This window comes from Pyrus communis, chromosome 7, assembly GCF_963583255.1.
Source record: "Pyrus communis chromosome 7, drPyrComm1.1, whole genome shotgun sequence".
Lineage (NCBI taxonomy): Eukaryota > Viridiplantae > Streptophyta > Magnoliopsida > Rosales > Rosaceae > Pyrus > Pyrus communis.
The window spans coordinates 2,459,304-2,481,922 of NC_084809.1; the positions used below are offsets into that span (position 1 = coordinate 2,459,304).

The window sequence follows — 22,619 nt, forward strand, 5'->3', positions numbered from 1 at the left end:
CTTATGAAAACAATTACTAACATTAGAGAAATAAAACCAAACTTATGAGTTAGGCAATACTTTCATAATTTTATAATAATTTGTAAAGATATTGTTACATGAAACACTAAAATCATCACTAACTTCAGTACATCTCCCAAAAGTTGTATAATGTGGAACTCTACTTGGATGAAACCAAGCCCTGTAACAGAGTAAAAACAATCGAATGCAACAACATAAGTAATTGAGGAGTGATAAATCATGATTAATATATGTATTTCAATGAAACATCGAATGTATTGCAAGGGATTTTAAATGCTTAAAACTTTCTTCCTCCAGCCTTGCATAAGATGCAGAAACTAAATAATGAGGCTCATACCTTCAGAACATTGGATGCCCATTCATGGTGGGAGGGCCTCCAGTCTACGATTCGTGGGTCAAAGCGACAAGGGGCGGTGAAATAGGGGTCGTGCGGGAAAACGCAGAGGATGTGGGAGAAGTTGTTGGGTGGTGGGTCTAGCAGAGGGCAATTAGGGTTGGAGGAGAGGAAGAGCCTACATAATTTGTAGGTGGGTTAGAGGCAGGCGGGGTGGGAGAAAGGGATGAAGGAGGTGGGGTGGTTACAACGGTTGAAGAGGATTTTGGCGAGAAAGAAGAAAAGAGTGATAGAGAATGTGAGAGTGGGAAGTTTTTTTTTTTTTTTTTTTTTTTAATTAGAGATATGTTAGGATTATATGTAAGTGAAACTTTGGAAGGAAAAAAAACAAAAAACAAAAAAAAGAAAAAAAAGCAAAATTTGGTTGTGTGAAATTACATTTATGCCCATATTTCTTAGTCATGTTCTGTTTTAATTAAAGGGCTAAACTGGTAATTTCATAGGATTTTGGTTGACAATGAGTGTTTTATTAATTAGTAGAGATTATAGAGAGAGAGAGTAAGAGAGAGATTTGATCATATCAACAAACATCATGCCACTGCAAGCATGGTGTTCAAGACTTGGCATCCATTGTGTAATCAACGATTTAAAACGTAAATTTAAAGATATTCGAATATATATATATATATATATATTTTGTTAGTTTTCCTTTTATTTAAATCTAATCTACATACAAATAGAATCTTCTTTGTCAATCAAAAGAGGGTGACTATAATTAAAAAATATATATATATACACTAAATATACATTTTAACATGGCTCTGCGATTTCTTATGGGCACACTCTGTATTTTTCACTTTTTTTTCTTACTTCTTCTTAAATATTCTACTAAATATATACTAGTTACTCAATAAATAGTAATACATTATAATGATTTTCTTAATGCTCATGGAGAATATTTCGAGAAAATAAAAAATTTGTATTTTTTACAAAAAAAACTTGGATAAAGACTCATGGTTTTTCAGTCGGTTTTACAAATTCATACATAAATCACCGTTCAATGTATTTATTTTCACTTTCGCCTCACTATGAAGTTTTGAAAATTAAGGTAAGACTTTCCATTGAGATTCCTGAGTGTCGAACCCTATTTGACAATGTTATGGGGCTCACTACTATATTTTTCACTTATTTTTTTAGTTTTTGGCTCAAATATTATACTAAATATGCATTTTATGCTCAATTAATTGTAAAATCACTTCCAAATTCCTTAAAAAATTTGATTTAATGCTCAGGAAAAATATTTTGCAAAAATAAAAAATTTGCATTTTTGTCAAAAAATATGGGTGTTAGGTTGGCTCGATCACGCAAAACGAGATAGACCATGGCACACAAAACAAGACGGCCTCCGCTCGTAGAAAATGGGGCGGGCTTCTAGGACGCAAAACGAGAAGAGCTCGCACATGAAAAATGAGGCAAGATACGATGCACAAATCGAGGCAACCATGTGCATGGAAAACAAGGTTGTCTCCGTGCATGCCAAAACTATATTTTTGTTGTAGTGGTAATAAAAGAAAAATTAACAAAAATGTAGAAAAATGACTCAAAGTCTAGGAGTGGTAGAAAGTCGCCCCACAAAGTCATGTGTGACTTTTTGCCACCCCTAGACTTTGAGTATTTTTGTACATTTTTGTTAACTTTTCTTTTATTTCTTTTACCACTAGAAGAAATTATCATACTCATGCTCTTCAAAATATACTTTTCCGTGCAATTTTTTTTATTAATTTGAAGATATTTGAATTTTTTTTTTTTGTTAATTTTTCTTTTATTTAAATCTAAACTACATGTGAATGGCTATTTAACAAAACAAAATATTGCTATTTTATGTTTACGCCTCACCTACAACTGATTCTAACATCTCTAATTTCAGGAAAAAAAAAAAACTAAATATACATTTTAACACTCTGTTGAGATTCTTCAATGTCGAACCCCATTTGACAATGTTCTGGACCTCACTACTATGGTTTTTTTTTTTTTTTTTTTAAGCTATTGGCTCAAATATGCTACTAAATATACCTTTTGTAATGCCCCGCCCCAAAACAATTGTTCCAGGATATAATTTCTGTGATAGGCCAAATTAAACTCTTGTTTATTTAACTACCATTAATCACAATTCTTTATTTAAATTCCTAATTACTCACAAAATCTACAACCAAAATTTACTTACCAAAAACATAAGACTTAATTCCATCTTATTCATCAAATTTCTTTTCTTAAATCAACTTCCCAACAAAATATAATTCTCAATTATTTAAGGTTGCATCTAACCCCTGTTAGACTGTCTACGTACCCTTGAGTAGGATCAAGCCTTTTGTAGTTCACTATTCATCCTTTTATCCATTTCCGAAAATACTCTAATAACGGCAATAGTCAACATTAGATTTCACAATCAAACCACACCATATGGATACCAATTACAGATTTAAACTATCAAAATCCGCATGAAAAGATAGTGTCGGCCCATAGGCCACGCGCCACCACAGGTAGCGGTTTTCGGTGAACGGAAACCTAATTTTCCAACTAACTCTAAAAATTACCAAAATTTACAAGCAAGTAGATTTCAGTGAGAGGAACAACTTTCATACCTGGGCCGAAAGCCAAATTTGGCCGGGAAACACCTCAAATCACCCTTGGACCGCCATAAACCCCGAAAGTGGGTGAACCTCAATCCATCGAATTTGAAGCTCCACCGCCCCCAAACTTGTTTGGGGTTTGTTCCTGGGCTCAAGAGACACCTGAGGGCGGTGGTGCTTGGTTGAGTTTGCTTCAGGAATGGCGGATCGCCCCATAAGGCCCGTCACACCCACCAGTGATATTCTTCATGAAATGAAACCAAATCTCGTCAGGTTTGGGGTGGAAATGGTAGAGGGAAGGTCGTGGGGTCAAGTACAAGTGGTGATGTCAGTCAATTCGTCGAAAAAATCGACGATTTCTCTTCGGAAATTCACCCAGAGACTGGGTCGGGTCATGCAGGAACTGGGTCAAAGGATCCGGTGCACTTCATTCCTCTCCTTTCTCTCTTGTCATTAGTCCATTCATGACCTCCCCCTCCCTCATTGGTATGGTTCCTCCCTTTTCTCTCCTTTCTTTTCCATCTCTATCGTCCATTTCTCTCATTTCCTTCAATCTTGGCCACACACGTGGCTCCCCAGATTTTGCTCCAAAAATCTGAAGCCTTCTAGAATGAAGGAAAATTACCAAAATGTCCTTAACTTTAAATGTTAATAACTCATTCGTTATAACTCCGTTTCACAAACGGTTTTCGCCTACGCGCTCGTAAGACCGAGCTCTATCCACATTTAACAAGAAATAATTTAATCTAAATGAGTATAAAATACGTCCTTAGATAATTAAGTAAAACCAACTAGGGCCATTTTCATATTTTTCACTTATCGATACATTTTACGACGTAACTTATAATAATTTATGGTAATAAAATTTAAAATTTTCTCAATTAAATTTTCATAACCATAAATCGATTTATTTTCGATTTTCTCCACATGTTCATAATTATGAATATCAAACTCATATACCTAAATTTTTTCAGGGTATTACACCTTTGTTGATCAATAAACTGTAAATATGCTTCCAAATTGCTTAAAAAACTTGACTTAATGCACAGGAAATACATATTATTCATGAGCACCCCTCTAATGTTGTGATGATCATGTCAATCGTATACTGCAATTTCATGTCAGTTGAAACATGTGACTAAACTGAATTGTTGAAGGAATTTGAGGTTCCACCATAAAACTAGTTGGTTATATGAGGAGTAGCCCAACTTACTTAGAAGCACATGTAGGTCCCTTCCTTTCCCTACATGAGATTCAATACGCCTCTTACGTGTGACAAATTTTCAAGCCAAACACATGAACAATACAAACGGTGTGGTGTAAAGCATGTGTGGTAGTTGGGCTTCACTTGGAACAACCTGCTCTAATACCTTAAAAAAAATTGAGATTTCACTCTAAAACTAATTAATTTTATGATGGAACCCTAGCTTTCTTCAATTCTTATGGTCTAAATTGGAGGAGACAAAAGCCTTACATTTTCACATGTACTCCTACACAAGCTTAAGCTAGTACTAGTATACGTGTCTTGCCAAGCGTATACATAATCGTAAAACTTGCGTGTTGTCCAACAGTTTTGTGATTACGACTTAAAGAAATCGAACTATTGATTTACCCTAATTCTAACTCATTCACTCACCGACCCTCACAGCATATCCCAGGCTTATATATATTGGTTAATTAGTGGGTTGACTGTTGTGAACTCTTTTTCATTAGTTAACTTGATATGATCATTTCGGTCTCCTAAACACAAACCCAACAACACAAATCTATATTAAATCCTATTAAAAATGATACGAAGATTACACAGGAAAAGAGATCTTTCGTAATAGTGCCTAACTCAAGAAAGCTACATATATAGAACTTGAATGATGTGACGACTCAAAAAATAAGTACTCGGGTACTCTGTTGAAAAAAAAAAATATATATATATATATATATATATATCATGAAAAGTTAACTTCTATATCTTTATCGCAAAATAATTACAAGGGCAAATTAATGTACTTTAATATTATGAATGTAATTGAGGTTTCATCTTAAAATCAATTAGTAATAAAGAAGTATTTGAATTATTTTTAAGTTCAAACAAAGTTTTCTAATTACTCTGACTCGAAACTCATACTCTTAACAGAAGTATTATCGCAATGATATTTTCATTGTATGAATGTGCGGTGTAAAGTAAGACGGATGTAGTTGTGTTGAATGAAGGATAGGAAGGGATTCACATATGGTGTGGTAGTAGGTCACATGGATAGGATAGTACACAGTTAGATACTTTCTCTTGTTAGATGGAAATGTACAGTTAGATACTTCCTCTCGTCAGATGGAAATTTACAGTCCAATGACCATTTCCTAACTCCATTTGTTTTCTTTCTCCTGCCGTCTTTTTGGCTTCTTTCTATTTGGAATGTGTGCTCAGAATCTACCGTTCAACCTGAAAGATTTTTCAATATGATCGGTACACATAATGATATATTATGTATTATTATATAAATAGTGAGATGTGTGTGTTAAAAAATTAATAATTTAAAAAATAAAATTTCGCATCACTTATATTAAAACATATGATGTACCACTTGTGTTTCCGTCATAATTAAAAATTTCTCCTCAACCCTCTTTTCTCCATCTCTTTCATTGGTCCTTCGATCTTTACCTCCCACAGAGATTTTCCTCAGAGTTACGTTTAAGGCTTTAATCTTCATGAACATTTCTGTAGCTAATCTGCCACATGAAGTCAGCCTTTTTCTCATCACTGCAAGTATATCATGATTCCCAAAGAACCAACAAAGAAATTAAGAGTAAAATTGAAAATTTTGCCGGGTAAGAGAATCCTTTTGATCTTATTCATATCCCATATGCTCCATGGCAGTGCTGGAAATCCACTCACTGGCACATGTATATATCTCCATTTATCTTAATTATTTAGTAGTGTACCATACGCCATCTTGCGAAATTGAGCGTAATTAAGTTGCTATTAATTCTTTTGCACCTAAGATTGAATATCTTCATGTAGATTAGATTAGACTATAACATCGCTCGAACAAGAAAAATTCTTAATATGATTTATGATCTAAAGCCCAAACTAAGAAAATTAGTAAGCCTAGACAATCAAGAAAAGTATGGGATAGAAACTATAAAGTGTATTATTCAGAGCCAAATCCTACACTTATTTTTCAGCCCAACTGATGAAATTGATGGAGCAAAAATATTGATCTCTGTACATCAATAAATCTACAGCAAAAAAAAAAAAAAAATGATTATTTAATTGAAACTCATAGGAAAAAAATTTCCTAATTTTTAATTAATTACTTGTCTGATCACAGAGCCTGGGCCAAACTTGCTTCAGAATAATGTAATTAATCTTCAGGGTTTGGAAATAATTGGATGATCAATTTATTAATGAAAATGGTGCTGCTCAGGCCATGGCCAAAACCCTTGATGCTCTTGATCAATCCCATTGAACATGCTGCACAAGCCTTCATCCTGAATCATCTGATCAACTTTGAGGCACTGAAGATCTGACCGTGATGATCCTTGGAGGAGTTGGGTTGTGCTTGCAGACCTGAGGGAGGAGGAGGACGGTGGGAAGAGGTTTTTTCCATTCATCTCATGAGGAGAATCAGAAGGCGGGCTGCTGGTGGTTGCCGGTGTTCTTGAAATTTCTAGGTTGAGATGGTGGTGGTCTGAACTGTTCTCACTTCCGTTGCTCCAAGAACCCTGATCAGTTTCTTTCTTGAAATCAAACCCCCCTTCATTTGATGAATCTTTGCTTTTTAGAGCCAATAACTGCACCATAATTCATTTTAAACCAGACAAATATAAATATGTAAATAATCGGAATGGAAAATGTAAAGAACATCTTTTTAGACGGTATGTTGTAAACCACCTTACACGACGGTTGATGGTTAAATTTTTTATTTAAATAATTAAATAATTTCAACCATCAAATATCATGATGTGTGATCTACAAAATATGATTTAAGTAAATAGTATCTCCAGCATAATCTAATTGGAATTAGGTTAACTTTTGAAGCAACTGAGATTAAAATACTTTTGTTCATTCAGATGCACATCTGACAGACTGGCACTGATTAAGAGAAATTAATTAGGGAATCTTACTATGAATTTTGATGCTAATTTTATACTTTTATGTGCATTGGATCAAGAGCTGATCCGGAAACCAGTAGAATTAAGATAAGATGTCCTAGTAATCATAGTGCACCATAATCCATGCTGATGCTATAGATAAATATTCCTCTTATAATAATAATCAATTAAATGTTCAAAAGAGAAATTAGCATTTCCCTAGCTACTTCAAACTCTATGTACATCTCAGAAAACCAAGAGGAAGGACGAACAAAATCAATCTGCGGTGAAATTATAGAGAGGGAGATTCAAACTGTAAATTTTGTATTCATCCCAGAAGAAGAATGAGAAATATAAGAGAAAGTCAGTCTGCTATATTCTATTTTAATCTAATATAGATTAGACGAAATTCAATTTAGAGTGCAGAGTAAGAGTACATCTGCTCTATTCAGCTTGGTTATGCTAAGGATGCAATTTATTCTTCAAAAGTTAAAAGCTTGAGCTAAAAACTTAACCAATTACCTCAGCGTGAAGCTTCTTATTGTGAGCCTGAAGAGCATCATTGTCAGCCTTAAGAGCATCAAATTTTTTCTTCAAAATATCATAGTCTTTCTCCAACTGCTTTGTCTTCCACCTCGCCCTCCTGTTCTGAAACCATATAGCAATCTGTCTCGGTTGCAAACCAAGCGCCTTAGCCAGCTGCATTTTTCTCTCCGGTTCGAGCTTGTTCCCCATTTCGAAGCTCTTCTCCAGAGTCTTGACCTGCTCAAGATTCAGCCTCTTCTTCTTTTCTCCCATCTGGGATCCGTCGTCCGACAAATCATCCTCTCCTCCTCCATGCAGCGCCGCTTCTTGGTCGTGATGGTGGCATTTATTGTTCTCAACACCTGAAAACGATAGTGATCTCTTCATCATAAAAGGCATCCCACCACCTGCAAAGACCACACACAAAAACCACACAAATTAATCAATAATTAAACACCCCATTTATTCATAAATAATTTTGATTAATCACAAACTATACAAATGAAGAAAAAAAAATAAGAGAGAGAAAGAGAGAGAGACCGTGGAAGTGCTGAGGAGGGCAAGAGGAATTAGCAAGGTGGAGTTCTGGATCTTCATGGTTTTGAAACATGAAAGTGTGACAAGGAGGGAAGGCCATCATATGTGATGTGAGCTATGAATAATTATAATATTATGATTTTTTTTCATGCAGGAATGAAAAGCATAGCATAGAAATATGGAAGCATCATGTACTGAAAATCCCAAATGGTACTGTGAGCTTTTTGGGACAAATTTTATAAGGGAGGGAGCTTTAGATTATGGTGGTGCTGGCTCTCACTCTCATGGCTGACAGGGATTTCAGAAAGAGAAAGGGGATGGGTGAGATGGGTGCACAGACTGAAAGACAGCGATTTTTAGGTGAGTAGAGAGAGAGAAAGAGAGAGAGAGAGATAGAGAGATAGAGATCCATATCCTAGGATGGGTCCACGAAAGCTCCCCTCGAATATTATACACAAATACCTCACACTCAATTTACTGAGATATCTTTAATTAACTATGGTGAAAACCGTGAAATATTTTAAAAACTCTCCTCTAAAAAAGTGTAACAAGACCAAATCATAGTAAAATTAATTCTAACTTTTAATTTTTACATTCTCATTTTCTCTTCATGTAAAAAATGTGAAAAGAGGAAAGTATAGTGTGAAACATTAGTACAATTCAACATAGGACAATACTTCCGTCATTTCCGAGAAGGAGAATATTTAATTCTTTTTATAAATATCTAAAGATCCTTTTAAAAAAATTCATTTTATTTGGGACTGTTTAGTCATCTGTGTCGAACAAATATGGTAACAAGAAGAATCCGAATTATGAACCGTTGATTTCTTGAATTCATACGTGCTAAATAATGAAAAAAAAAAAATCCCACATAGACCATCCTAAAATAATTGTATGAAGGTATTTTGCATAAAAACCCTACATACCTATTGGTTGCACATAAGGTTAATTAAGTAGGAAAAGTATTGATGCGATTAGTGGTGGACTGTGGCCCACCTCTTTGAAAACTTTAACTTAGAATTAGAGCACTACTTTAACTTTGTATTTGATGCACATTTCTCTAAAACTTTAATATGATATCAGAGCAAGTTTCAAATTTGAATCTAAATTATTAGATTTATATATCACCCATCTTACAAAACAAATCACAACTTATATCAAATCATTCCCTACTTAATTATATCATACTTTTTGCATAAAAACTCCACCCCTATTGGTTGTACAAGTAGTGAAGCGGAGACAATATTGCAATTAGTGGTGAACCACACGGCTCGTCTTTTTAACTTTTAACTGAGTGACTAAACGGTCTTCAAATTGAATGATCAAATGATGATGATAAAGAGAATGAGCAATTTCAATTATAATGTTTATGTAGTGAAACAATGTCATGTTAGTGTGAAAGGCCCTCTTTCCTGAGAACGAGGGAAGTTTTGTCTTTTAATTTAGGGTAGTGATATTCACACACCATGTTAAGTTTTGTACTTTGATTCTCTTCAATTTATATGATCCGACGACCATAATTGAGAGTAGTATGTGGAAGATAATTAAAAAGAATGTATGAATATAGCACCACTCTTAATTTATTATAAATTGATTAAAGGAAAGATGAGTGGAAAAATAGGGCAACATGAAAAAACCACAAAAGAAGAAAATCATATTGACAACAAATACTTCCCACATGCATCGAAAGATCACATCATGTGTGACGACGAGGAAACTGAGCATGCATGCAACATGAGAACCCAGAATCCAAGGGGATAAAAATAATAGACAATGATCACGGCCATGACTACGTGTTTCAGTCGTTTAATAAGTTAACGTTTCATCATCGTGGACCTTGCATTATCAATTGGTTAATTAATTCGGGTCTGGCATTTGCTGGAGAATTATGGTTATTTTTTTATCAAACGTTATGGAATATTTTATATGAGCTGTTCTTGTGTCACCTTGGGATTTGAAACGTAGTTACTAATAGGAGGAATACAATCATTAACAATTCATTTTAGCATGGTATTTTTATAAAATCCATGCATTTTAACCTATATTCTCAGATATCATACATGATAGATATTGAAGAATACTTGATTCCTTAGGTGTAAATAATTATTTTTCTTTACAGATTAATCACAATTTGAAACACACACAAAAATGATTGCTTATGTTTTATGATCTGATTCAGTTGTAATATAGATACTTTAGTAATGAACAATGTTCTAAAAAACGCTAGACGTTAGTTGGGCGGTGGGCTAGCGCCTAGGCAGATTTAATTAAATTTCTTATATATTATGTAAATAAGTGCATATTGACATTTACAAAAAATTATACTTGTATGAAATCCATGGAAAGATAATAAAAGAATGATAAAATGCAAAAAGAGTATCCAACAAGTCCAAAATTTAAAAACACATTAAGCATATATGCCACCATAGTGAGGAGTATTGTAGGATGACACATGTATAATAAGTTCACAATTTAAAACAACATAAAATGATAAGAGGAAAATAAGGAAATTTAGTAATGTAAGATACTTATCTTTAGCATCCCGGAATTTAAGTTGATACACAACACACCTATTCTATAAAATTAACAAAATTTCAAGGTATAATTAGAACTTAGACTTTAAACAAATTTCACAAAAAAAAAAAAAAAAAAAAAAAAAAAACCACCCAACCACCTAGCACCGCCTAGAGCCACCTTGATTTTTCCGGCCGTTTTGCACAAAATCACCTCAGTTCCAAGACGGCTAGGACGTTTTTTAGAACACTGGTAATGAATAAGTACATTTGTTGATGACTAAATCCAGAGTCTTGTTTATTTTTTACCGCTATGTGTGTGTTAGAGAATAAGACTATTTTTGTAGTTCGATAAACAACCTTATGAGTAGTTCAACTCGTCTAATCCTACATCATCCTCATTAAAATAAATAAAAAAGTACATTTGCTTGGCTAGCTACAATGCCTATAAGAAACACTAGGCTGTTTAGGGTGATATCTTAATTAGTAGACCTAATTAATTAAATCCCAGCTATGAAACCACCCGACAAGACATATTTGAGGTGGGTATTGCATAACGCATGAGGTTCCACATTGGTTGAAATTAGGGCATCTCTCTCTCTCTCTCTCTCTCTCTCTCTCTCTCTCTCTCTCTCTCTCTCTCTCTCTCTCTCTCTCTCTTTCTACAAATGATGGGATATGTGTGTTAAAATGTTAATAACTAAAAAAATAAAATTTCACACCAATTACATAAAAACACGTGGTGCACCATTTGGATTTCCATCATAATGAAAATTTTCTCCTCTCTCTCCCTCTCTCTCTCTCATATTAGTCCTTTAGTCCTCTCATAATATTATGGTTTGAAAGCTGAGCAGATAGGCCTTCAAAAGGAAAATGGATCGGATTTGTTGCTTTCACTTTTCTAGTGTTAATACCTACAACCAAACCCGACTGTGAATTGTTGTGTCTAGAGACCACGGAAGGCTAGGGCCACCATCTCCACTTCTTCGAGAAGAATTTTTTAGTAACAGGAATGTCATTACATTTGTATCTCAAGTTAATCTTGCATTGTCAGTGAAAAAAATTTAAACGTATAACATTGCATATTTGGCTTCAGAGACTACCAAAATAACGTTCCTCGCTATATACAAGTGATAAGGTGTATGTCTGAGAATGTGTTCGTATGGATGCAAAATTTTTCGTTGTTAGAGACCCACCTAGGGCTAGGGCTACCACCACCACCCCACTTCTTGGAGAAGAATTTATTATTTACAGAAATTTTGTTGCAACAATTTTATTTTCAATTAATCACATACTGTTACGATGAGAAATTAAAATGTCTGATAATATACATGTTCAGCCTCACATACCGCGGCAGTAATACCTCTCTCGTTTACATGATGTGATGGTAGGGTAAAGAAGTGGGGTTTTTGGGGCAATGTGGGACCTACTAATGGTACAGCATTTGGGCTGGCCTACGACAAAGCTCCTCTTGCAATCACATGCCTTTATTAGAAGTTGCGAGGGTACCCCCTTGTGAGAAGGGTGTCTCCATGTTATTCTTTTGTTGCTCACTTCAAAAATAAATTAAAGAAACAGAGCTTTGAATTTTCTCCACATGGCCTCCTGTTTCCATGTGCCCTGCTTCCAACTCCTTCCTCTTCCTTCTTCTCTGATAGGGATTCTTCAATGATCTTGTTATTTAATATATATTTTTATGTTCATTGTGCTTCTTCTATTCTCCAACCATGAAGATATTTTATTGCTTTTTTTAATTGTTTATGACATATATAATATTTTTATGGGGTTGTTTTGATACACAAAACTTATTAATCATATAATTTAATTTGAGGTGGTACACTGAAAAATCATCATTGAAAAGAAAAACTTCCTTTTTATCCAAAGGAAAGATTTCTTATTGTGTTAAGAGCACGAGACAGTACATACATAATTATATAACTGGAGGAATATTTGAAAAAACAAAACTTTTCACCACTTGTATAATAATATGTGGCGCATTCTGGGCATATTGAAAAATTTATCCATCCAAAGAGATGAGAAACAAAAAAAACAAGCATTGAAATTGTGGCATCCACTAGGTATCGTGAAATCGACCTAAACAGATGGGGTATTCCTCAGATGGGAAAGAAGAACAGACACATTTGAAAGCTTACGCTGTTTTTGCATCCACTAATTAAAACCAACAAGAGAGATAAAAGTTTTGCAAAACATAATCAAGGAAAATAAAATGATTTTCACACGCTTTTTTACTTTTTTCTTCACTCTCAAATCTTTCACAAAATCGGGTCATGGGTTTTAATTGGGTTTGCAAAATTTTAAATCTTAAACTCTTGTTTCTTCTCTTTGTTCTCCATCTAAGTTCCTTATTGTTTAAACTGCAAACTCCGAACGGTTTCTCTAGCCAGTCATGGTACTCTCTCTTCATCATTGAATATGTTATGCTCATTTTCACGTTCCTGCTCTCGCAGAACATCTTCTTTCCAGATTGAAAAAAATAATAATGCTTGTATTCATTCGTGTCCTACCTCCTGGCTTGAATAGGATCATGCGGGATTGGAAAGGATCATAGAGTTTGCAAGATCTCTTTCTTTTTATGTTTTTGAGAAACTTTGTTTACCTCGGTCTTTTGCCTTTTTCGATGTGTCTAGCGCTTCCCTAATTTTGTTTGGCATCGTAGACTAGAACATGTCTCCAACTCATGGATTGTAACATTTTCCTTATTACACGTACAAGAGAAATAACGAAAAAAAAAACTAGTTTCAGTCCATAAATGGACCTTTGACCTCATATGTTCCCTAGAGAAAGCCCAAAATATTTGAGTCCATTTTGCAGATGGATTAATGGTCTAGAGTCAAGAGTTGCTAGAAGAAAGCCAAAATTGTAGCTGAAAATATTGACACTACCATTTGGCAGCACAGACTACAACATCTACGCTGGCCCAAGCCAGCATTGTAGACTTATTCCTCTGAAAATAGGAAGCTAATCCAGATGCCCAATTGATGCCGAAAACATATGAGAGATTCTACCCTATTCGAGATATATCCCTGAACGATGATTGATGTTGACGAAATTAAGATTTCACAATAAAATCAGTTAGGAATATAAGGAATAGTCTAACTTCTTACAAGCTCTTAAAAAGTTTTTCTTTTCACCGATGTGAGATTCTTTTACCTTCACATCCTTGCATGCCTCCTTACTTGTGGTAAATTTTTAAGTCAAACATGTGGATAACACGAATTATGTGACATGTAGCACGTGTGGCCATTTAGCTTCATACATGGGTTTACCTTCTCTGATACTATGAAGAAGTTGAGGTTCTACCATAAAACCAATTGACAGTATGAGTAATAGCCCAATATCTTATAAACCTTTGCATACTTTCTCTTTTCACTGATGTGAACTCTTTTACCTTCACATCCTCACACATATACACTTGATAACCTAGTAATAAAAATTTCAATCATGTAATTCGTAAGACACTCACATAAGCACATATCTTCTTTGAAGTCCAAGATTTTCCTTCGAAATAGGACTTGCCAAGAATTTCTTGATCAGTCCGTATCTTCTTACGTCCAAGATTTTCCTTCGAAATAGGACTTGCCAAGAATTTCTTGATTAGTCCATTAGTGACTAAAGGGTTAAGTCTCCATTGGAGAACAAGAGATTCAGTGAAGCAATTAGGACTTATAATCTTAAACATCAACATACAACATTCCAATGGAACATATAGTAATGCAATTTGGGGTTCAAAACACGTGTAAACTAGTTCGTTTGATTGTCATCTCAAAAAATTAGATCAAACAGAGACAATTTGAACCGTCCGATCTAAGTCCCAAATGTCTAACCCCGATATACAATTTCCCCCAAAAACACCTTGTAGGATATTTTATTAGGACATGATTAGTGTTTTTCCTTTCAGTAACAGAAAGTTTAGGAGGAGAAGAGGCTACACTATTCTAGGGTCATGACATATCAAAAATCTTTTTGAAGACCTACAAGGGGAATTTTAGTAATTTTTTTTTATTTTTACAAATCGCCCATAGATGACGTGCCAGTAACAAAATTTGAACTTAAACCTTAGTTTAACAAAAAGAATGATCAATTCCAATTCAACTAACCATCTGACATGATTATTATTTACTTGGATAGTGGAAGCCATGAACTTAAACAAGAAGCTAGCACTACGCAGACAAACATTCCATCCAAGAAGCCACTCACCCACAAAACGTGCCCAAGTTCCACTAATTTAATCATTTTGGGCAATTGATTATGATTCTTCATTTCAAAATGTGTTCACTTTTTGAATCATTTTTCCTTTGCTAGTTTTGGAGTTAAATATGAATTGTGTATTCACTCCCTTATTGTAACATAATGTTTCTTCACTATAATAATATTTAGAATAAAGTTATAACTAGTTCATCAACTAAAATATATTACTTAAGGGTTTGAATTTAACAAAATGTGTACTATTTGTCCATGTTGTAAATTGGAATAAAACGTACAATTAGTATTGATGTGACACACATGCGAAATTAATCGAAAATCAATTCTAACTTTTATCTAATACTTTTATTTCAAGTTTCATGATTTATTCGAAATCATTTAGAAGTAAATTATACCATTTTGTTTGTGTTTCGCTCAAATTTTATGTTTGAAGTAGATCTTTTCATACTTTCCATCGTGCCATTCCTACAAAAAGGGATCACAATGCTCCTCCCTCTATACTAATATGTACAGGAAATTCTGGGATCAACCTAAGATCATTTAAAAATGCATGATTCAAACTACTTTCGTTTGTGTTTTGCTCAAATTTTGCACTTTTAAGTAGATTTTTTGTAACACAATATTTCTTCACTATAATAATATTTAGATAAAACTAGAATTAGTCCATGAACCAAAAATATATTAATTGAAGTTTTGAATTTAACAAAACGTGTACTATTGGCTCATGCTGTAAACTTGAATAAAAATTCAGTTAATATGATACACATGTGAAATTAATTCAAAATCAATTCTAAATAGAGTAAAAGTTACTGAATGAGTTAGTATTTAATATATGTATTTCAAGTTTCATGATTTATTCAAAATCATGTGAATCATATATTATTTTGGCATTTCATTTGTATTTCGCTTAATTTTACGTCTAAAGTAGGTCATTTCATAGTCTCTATCATGCCATTTCTATAAAAACGGATCACAATGCTCCTCCCCTATACTAATACGTATGTCAAGCTTTGGGATCGACCCAAGATCATTTTGAAAATACACCATTCAAACTACTTCATCTGTGTTCCGCTTCAATCTATTGCTTCTTTTCCATTTTTTTGAGTTTATTGGAAGTGGCATGCACGTCAATTACATGTAGTCGGCAGCTTCGTACAGAGGATGTACTCCTACCCTCCATTATGGTCATCTTATTGTTCCCTACGTACCTAATAAATATTCAATTAGCTTTTAATCTCGAAGCATAATGAAGTGGTTCCTTGTTCGGTTGCAGCCATCATGAAAAGCAATAACAAGGATCCGGATTCGAAAAGCAATTTAAGCAGTCTGGTGGCTCTTGGAAACTGCATAGAAGAAGTATCCACGTGCCCTCACGTGGAGGGTGCTAAATCACCATGCCTATGTAATAATGAGAACCAATCCCCAAGCTCTATCCTAGCTGTAAAATTTAGATGTCCACCCCTATTTTCTGTTCATTCTTTCAGTTCGTTGGTTCTTCTTTTCGGTGACGGCAACTTGAGTATGGTGATGCAACTATTTTGGTGGAGGAGGTTGGTTCTTGTTTCCAGTTCTAGGGTTTTTGGCTTAGACTTTGTTATGGGCTCACTTTTGGAGCTTATTTCGTTATTTTACTTTTGTAATGGGTTGCAATTTTATCTTGGTATTGTGGATTGTCTTTGGACGTTTCTTATTATGTATTAGTGTGTTTTGTTTTTTTAATGAAATTAGTTGCTTGACAAAAAAAAAAAAAAAAATACCGTCGAATTCTTCTAGCAAATTTAAACTTAATCAAGTTAAACAGAATAATGTATTTCTTTTTTTAAGCACAATTCATGCGTTTATTGACAATCAAATGAATGAAAAAGTAAGTAGACCCCATTGATTTTAGGTATAACATGCTTATAAAAAAGTAGGTAGATGCCATTGATTTGTCAAATTAAGTTCTTTTTTTTGTCTAATATTTTGATTAACCAAAATGGTATGTTTTCCCCAATATATCACTTCCATCGATTTTTTTTTTTTTTTTTTGACAAAATTAAGCTATTATTGTTAAATTATACATTAGTAATCTACACTAACTAAATTACAAAGGATCAACATGAACACGATAAGAATCAACTCGAACAATACACAATTCAATTATCTATCGATCTGCGGGATTTATTGCTTGAATGGCTCCACAGGACTGAAGTCAGACGAGACAGCAGCACCATTAATTCTCTGCTTGACTCTTGAGACTGTGATATGATTTAGGCGGAGGTTCAGGAATTGTGGCCCCTTGTGTTGTGTTCTTCTTGTAATTTTACTGTTGGAATTCAGCTGCGTGTGGTGACTGGTGCCTAAGGATTCAAGTAGATTTTTGAATTTTTGGTCAATATGATATGGACTTGATCTTAAAACTATAAATGTTGGAGAGTAAACTAGATTTTTGAAATTGGTAAATTACATGGACTAAATTACGAGCTATAAAACTCTAGGGTTTGAAGTGGAACATCATCAAAATTCAATTAACTAGTGTAACATTTTTAGTGTGCCCGGAACATGAACATATATGTTATATATCAATGTATAAATAAACTGAAAACGGACCAATACACTATATGAGATACCGTTTCGTGTTTCTGGTGCAATGAAAAATCTCTCTACACTTTGGCCTCTTTTTATTGATTATTTTATCTAAATGATCTCGTGGACTATGTAGACCAAAAAAAATATTATGGTAATTCAAGCAAAATTTATTGTATTATTTTTTAAGTAATAAAGAAAGTTGAACTATTATTTCATTAGTTTGGCAAATAAAATAAAATAAATTGTACTAATAGTTTCCATAACTTACTTGGAATTTCACTTTTATCCATGTAGGTTTGTTACGTTGTTCTTTTCTTGCAGTTTAATTTTGTTAGCATTATTAATCCAATCCGTAAAATGAGGCAAAATTCCTTTCAAATTGAATTTTTGAAATGAGAAGACATGAACAAAAAAAGAATGACAAAGCAACTTTGTTGACAATCAAGACTAAAGTTAAAAATGAACGGACGAATATGCACGAAAGTCATGATTGAAAGCGAAAATTCAAATAAATTACGAGGATGATTAATGTTATTTGGCTTAAAAGTAACACACGTGTTTTTTTATTATTAAGAGGAGTAAAGAGTATTCGAAAAATTCTGAAGATCATGTAATCATGTTCGTTTATCGTACATCATGCGGTCATAAATTATTTTAAATTTCAAATTTAAAATTAAATATAAATAATATCTAACGAAAACTGACCGCAGAATATACAATGAACGAACATGATTACATGATCCCCAAGATCTCTAGGAAAAGGATGTGGCGAGGATCCTTTTCCAATTCGAAATTGTTATATTTATTAAGAGGAGAGAGGAATTTCGAACCCGAAAAAGTAAGTAAAATTTTTATTAAGATATTGGACCACATGCAATACTTGAGTTTTTTTTTTAATACATGATATTATCTAAACTAAGGAGAAGAATATAGGCTTAACCTCACAATGAGTTAACAATAATGTGAGTCAAATTAGTTTGTACCGAGAATCAAACCTGAAACTTCTCACTTATAATAAACTATTTTCATCAGCATTAGTTGAAAATTCAAGTAAACTACGAGGACTGTTCTAGTAAAAACTTAAATTTGTTACCAAGTCAAGACACCATATATATATTGACACATTCTATCGGGAATGTTTGGGTTCTTGCTTCCACCCCATCGCAGTTTTCCCTTTTTCTTTTCTAGAGACGGGTGTGGGGATCGGAGGTGGGAACTTAATTAGAATGGTCTTCGCCCTCGTTCTTTGACTCTTCCATTCGATTCATTCCATTTCCTCCTCCCAACTTTTTATTCCCTTTCCCTTCTGGAATTTCATGCGTTTGCCTCTCCCTCACGGACTGCAAATTCCACGACCGTCAAAGAAAATCCACTCCTTCGTCGTCTTTCTCCTCCAGGCTAGTCGCAGATTGGCTACACAGTTTTGAGTCTCTCCGCCATTAATGCGAGTTTCTCACGTGTGTCTATCTCTTTGGTTACGTGAATAAACTCAGAAAGAGGAATGATTCCAAATCCTTTTTGATAATCCTACAGTTTACCATTTCTCCTCAAAGAAATTTCGTTTCCGATCATTTAGAAAAACACTCTTTTGATATTTGATCGAATATCTGTTCGTATCAGATCGAGTTTTGGGGTCCGATGGGTTGCGCAACCTCGAAGGAAAAGCGGTGCCGGCACTGCGAGAGCGCCTATTCTCCGATTTCCCGAAGCTACTCAATGGACGTCCACCACCCGCCGCAGACCAAAGGTGACAGCTACCATGTCGTCGCCCTCACCTCCTCCACCTTAGGCTCTATCAATCGCCCTGCAAACAGAGTAATTGTTAACGGATGCGATGATACCAACAACGAGAAGGAGAACCTAATCGGTAACGGTCGCGAAAAGGATAATGTACACGGGAACAAGGAATTCTCAATGGGACTGATCGAAGCCAAGACGTGGTCGAATATGATCGACGCGAAAATCCCAAAAATCATGCCGAAAACACCCACCAGGACGCCGCCGGGCGAGCCGGAGACGATCAATACATGGGAGTTAATGGAAGGCCTCGAGGACATAAGCCCTCTCCGGTCACCAGCTAATCACCTCCGGAGCTTTTCGTTCCACGTTGTTCAGGACCCGTGTCCGAGGCCGATTTCCCCTTCCGACCGCCCGAAATCGAGGTTCCAAGAAAATGGGAACTCCCCGCCTAAGCCGCAGCCAATGTGGCTTCAAATGTCGGATGAAAATGATCAGGTGAAATCCAATTCTTTGATTGCAGATTTTGATCCGGATGTGATATCCGCGTTTCGGAAATCATTATCGGAGATCAAATCCGAGGAAGATTCTTTCGATTTAGCGCATTTGGTTGTCAGAAAGGAGCCGGCCTGGGCCTGCGATGAAGTGTTGGAGGCCCAGGACAAGAAGGACAGGGACAGAGTGGTGCTGTACTTCACGAGCCTCCGAGGGGTACGAAAGACGTACGAGGACTGTTGCCACGTTCGGGTGATACTGAAGGGCGTAGGGGTCCGGGTGGACGAGCGGGACGTGTCGATGCATTCGGGGTTCAAGGAGGAGCTGAGGGAGCTTTTGAAGGAGGGGTATCATGCGGCTGCATTGCCCAGTGTGTTTGTGGGGAATAAGTACATTGGTGGAGCTGATGAGATTCGGCAATTGCACGAAGACGGGAAGCTTGAAAAGTTGCTTCAATCTTGTGAAAAACTGGATGGCGGAGGTTGTGGTGGCGGCGGCGGTGGAGTTTGTGATGCTTGTGGGGATATAAGGTTTGTGCCATGTGAAACATGTTCTGGGAGCTGTAAAATATATTACGAAGACATTGATCACGACGAAGAAGAAGAGGAGGAGGAGGAGGAGGAGGAGGCGGAGGAGGGTGAATCGGGGTTCCAACGCTGCCCGGATTGTAATGAGAACGGCCTAATACGCTGCCCCATATGTTGCTATTAGTCCTGAATTCAGGTACTAATTAGTTTTGACCATTTTTGTGCTTATTTTCTTTCCTTTATTTTCGTGAGTTGTTTGTTGTACAGTAAAGAGTTTTGGTACATTTGATGAGAAAAGAAATAAAAAAAAAACCGCAACGGGAACCAGTGGAATAATGTTTTAAGGAGAAGCAGGTTCCCTCAACCTATATGAGAAAGCCTTGTATTGTAACACTATGTATGATCCTCTACAAGAATGAAATGCATAATATTGTCAACTATTTGTTCTTGTTTCACTTCCCTAAAACCCTGGTAGAACGTCTTATGAAGACAACTCTCACGTCAAATCAGACTAGCATAAGGTTATATGAAATCAAAATATACTGTTGTGAGAAGTTCTTGGTGAATAACATGATCGGTTACCTCAACACAAATTTTTCTCCTTCACCATCTTTCAGAACTTTCTTTTCCTAATTACCAGTCGCATTTCATGAAAGTAGCATCTAACTTAAAGCTTATGCCCAAACTGTCACCGACGACAAATCTACCCTACCACCGATTGTACAACCCTTGACACCTATGAATTTTATTAACGAGTCCCTTAACGTCTACCATCAAACAATGTATACATTTGTCTCAGCATTCAAAAATTTAAGTGCACTCCTGAGCATCTCATAAATAATCTGAATATTTCAGCCATTAGATCTTAGTTTTTATACTTTTAAACAAAAAATTAACAGTTAAACATACAAACATCTCAGAGACGTACCATAAAAAAGTACCTTCACGTTGGAAAAAGATTCTCTCCGGATCCCTTCCTTCTAATTCACCAAGTCCAGAGATCCGGACCATTGAAATTTGATTAAACGGCTAAAGTTATTATAACTTTTAAAGTGGGCCCCTGTTTGTAGTTGTTGGATCAAATTTCAATGGCACAGACAATGACAGAGCTAGAGATTTTTCATCAGGTGGGCTAGTTTAAAGATTTAAATCTTTATAAACAAAGAAACTTGATATTATATTTTTTACAGTATCAGCTACCTTAAGAAAATTTTCATAAGGTGAGCCAAGAACTTTTGTTATTCAAACAAATTCAAACTTATACTGTTATACATATACAAGAAGCGATGAGAAAAAAGATGTGAGAAAAATAGATGGCTTGTAAACTGTATTATATAATTAAATTGAGAGAATTCGAATCAATGACTAAATGTATGGTGGGTTACATTCGATAATCAATAAAAATTATATGTAAAATTTTATTTCCTACCGAAAACTATCTAGGCTACAACCCAGGATAGCCCTTAATGTGGCTCCGTCAGTGAGCTCAAATCCCCAAATTTAATGAATTAAGTGAAAAAGATCCGAAGATGATCCATTTCCCTTAACCCTATATATAAAGGGCGCTGCAGTTCTAAAAGGTAGAGCAGAATTGCTAGGGTGCTCGTGGTAATGCAGGCACATTGTTTCATAGATGTGGACGGCTGTGCACTCATTAGCACAAAATTCTGTGCATATATATATTAGAGAAGAAGCAAATATAATTATAGTTAAGTGTGAAATTGTGGCATGTTGGTCACTTGGTTGAATAATTTATACTCAATAATATTTTATGGTGTATTGTATGTATAGAAGTAGTTGGCTTCATCCATCTCAGAGATGGGAAGGGTCATCCAACATCCTTTGATGCTTCATGCCAAGCAAATTAGGTGAAGAAATCATCGAAGAGTCAATGTCGGCGAAACAAAATAATGTTGAGTGGCCTGGTCAATCCACCGTGTTTCGACTTCTGATCAGTTTGAAAATAGTGGCCATTTTTACAGATAAATTATAATTTGACATGCGTGGGAAACTTTTTTTTTATTTTTATTTTTATATCTTAATAATTTGTGCCTAATGTATATTTGTATTAAAGTGTAATTCGTGATACAAGTTATAGCCCGTTATATGTAAGAAATTAAACAATATTTCACATATCGACTGCCTTAGATCATTTCTTTTCACAAGGCTACTCAACAACCAATAAGACTAAACCATCATGGGCTGGTCCAATGATTGAGACGAATTCAATTTTCAGGTCCGTCTACTACATAACACGTCTTGAATGTGATTTCTAATGTTTGTGAATCACACAATAGTAGTTCGAGAAAAGTTGAAATACTTTTGTGAGTCTTCCTGGCCTCTGAACAAATAGATTGACACAATAGAGCCACCAACTTGTCCCTTTTTTCTTTACACACACACACACACACACACACACACA

General features: G+C 35.1%; 2 protein-coding genes across 2 annotated transcripts; one reads left to right on the forward strand and one right to left on the reverse strand.

Moving 5' to 3' along the window:
- Positions 1-6,112: 6,112 nt before the first annotated feature.
- Positions 6,113-8,488, reverse strand: LOC137740902 (homeobox-leucine zipper protein HAT7). The gene is made up of 3 exons (XM_068480706.1): positions 8,137-8,488; positions 7,594-8,003; positions 6,113-6,771 (listed from the first exon to the last, which is right to left on the reverse strand). Exons 1-3 carry the CDS (start codon positions 8,234-8,236, stop codon positions 6,382-6,384), a joined length of 900 nt encoding a protein of 299 aa, XP_068336807.1. The 5' UTR covers positions 8,237-8,488; the 3' UTR covers positions 6,113-6,381.
- Positions 8,489-18,604: 10,116 nt separating this feature from the next.
- On the forward strand, positions 18,605-20,637 carry LOC137740350 (uncharacterized protein At5g39865). Its single transcript, XM_068480215.1, has one exon. It carries the CDS (start codon positions 19,077-19,079, stop codon positions 20,379-20,381), a length of 1,305 nt encoding a protein of 434 aa, XP_068336316.1. The 5' UTR covers positions 18,605-19,076; the 3' UTR covers positions 20,382-20,637.
- The last annotated feature ends 1,982 nt before the right edge of the window (positions 20,638-22,619 follow it).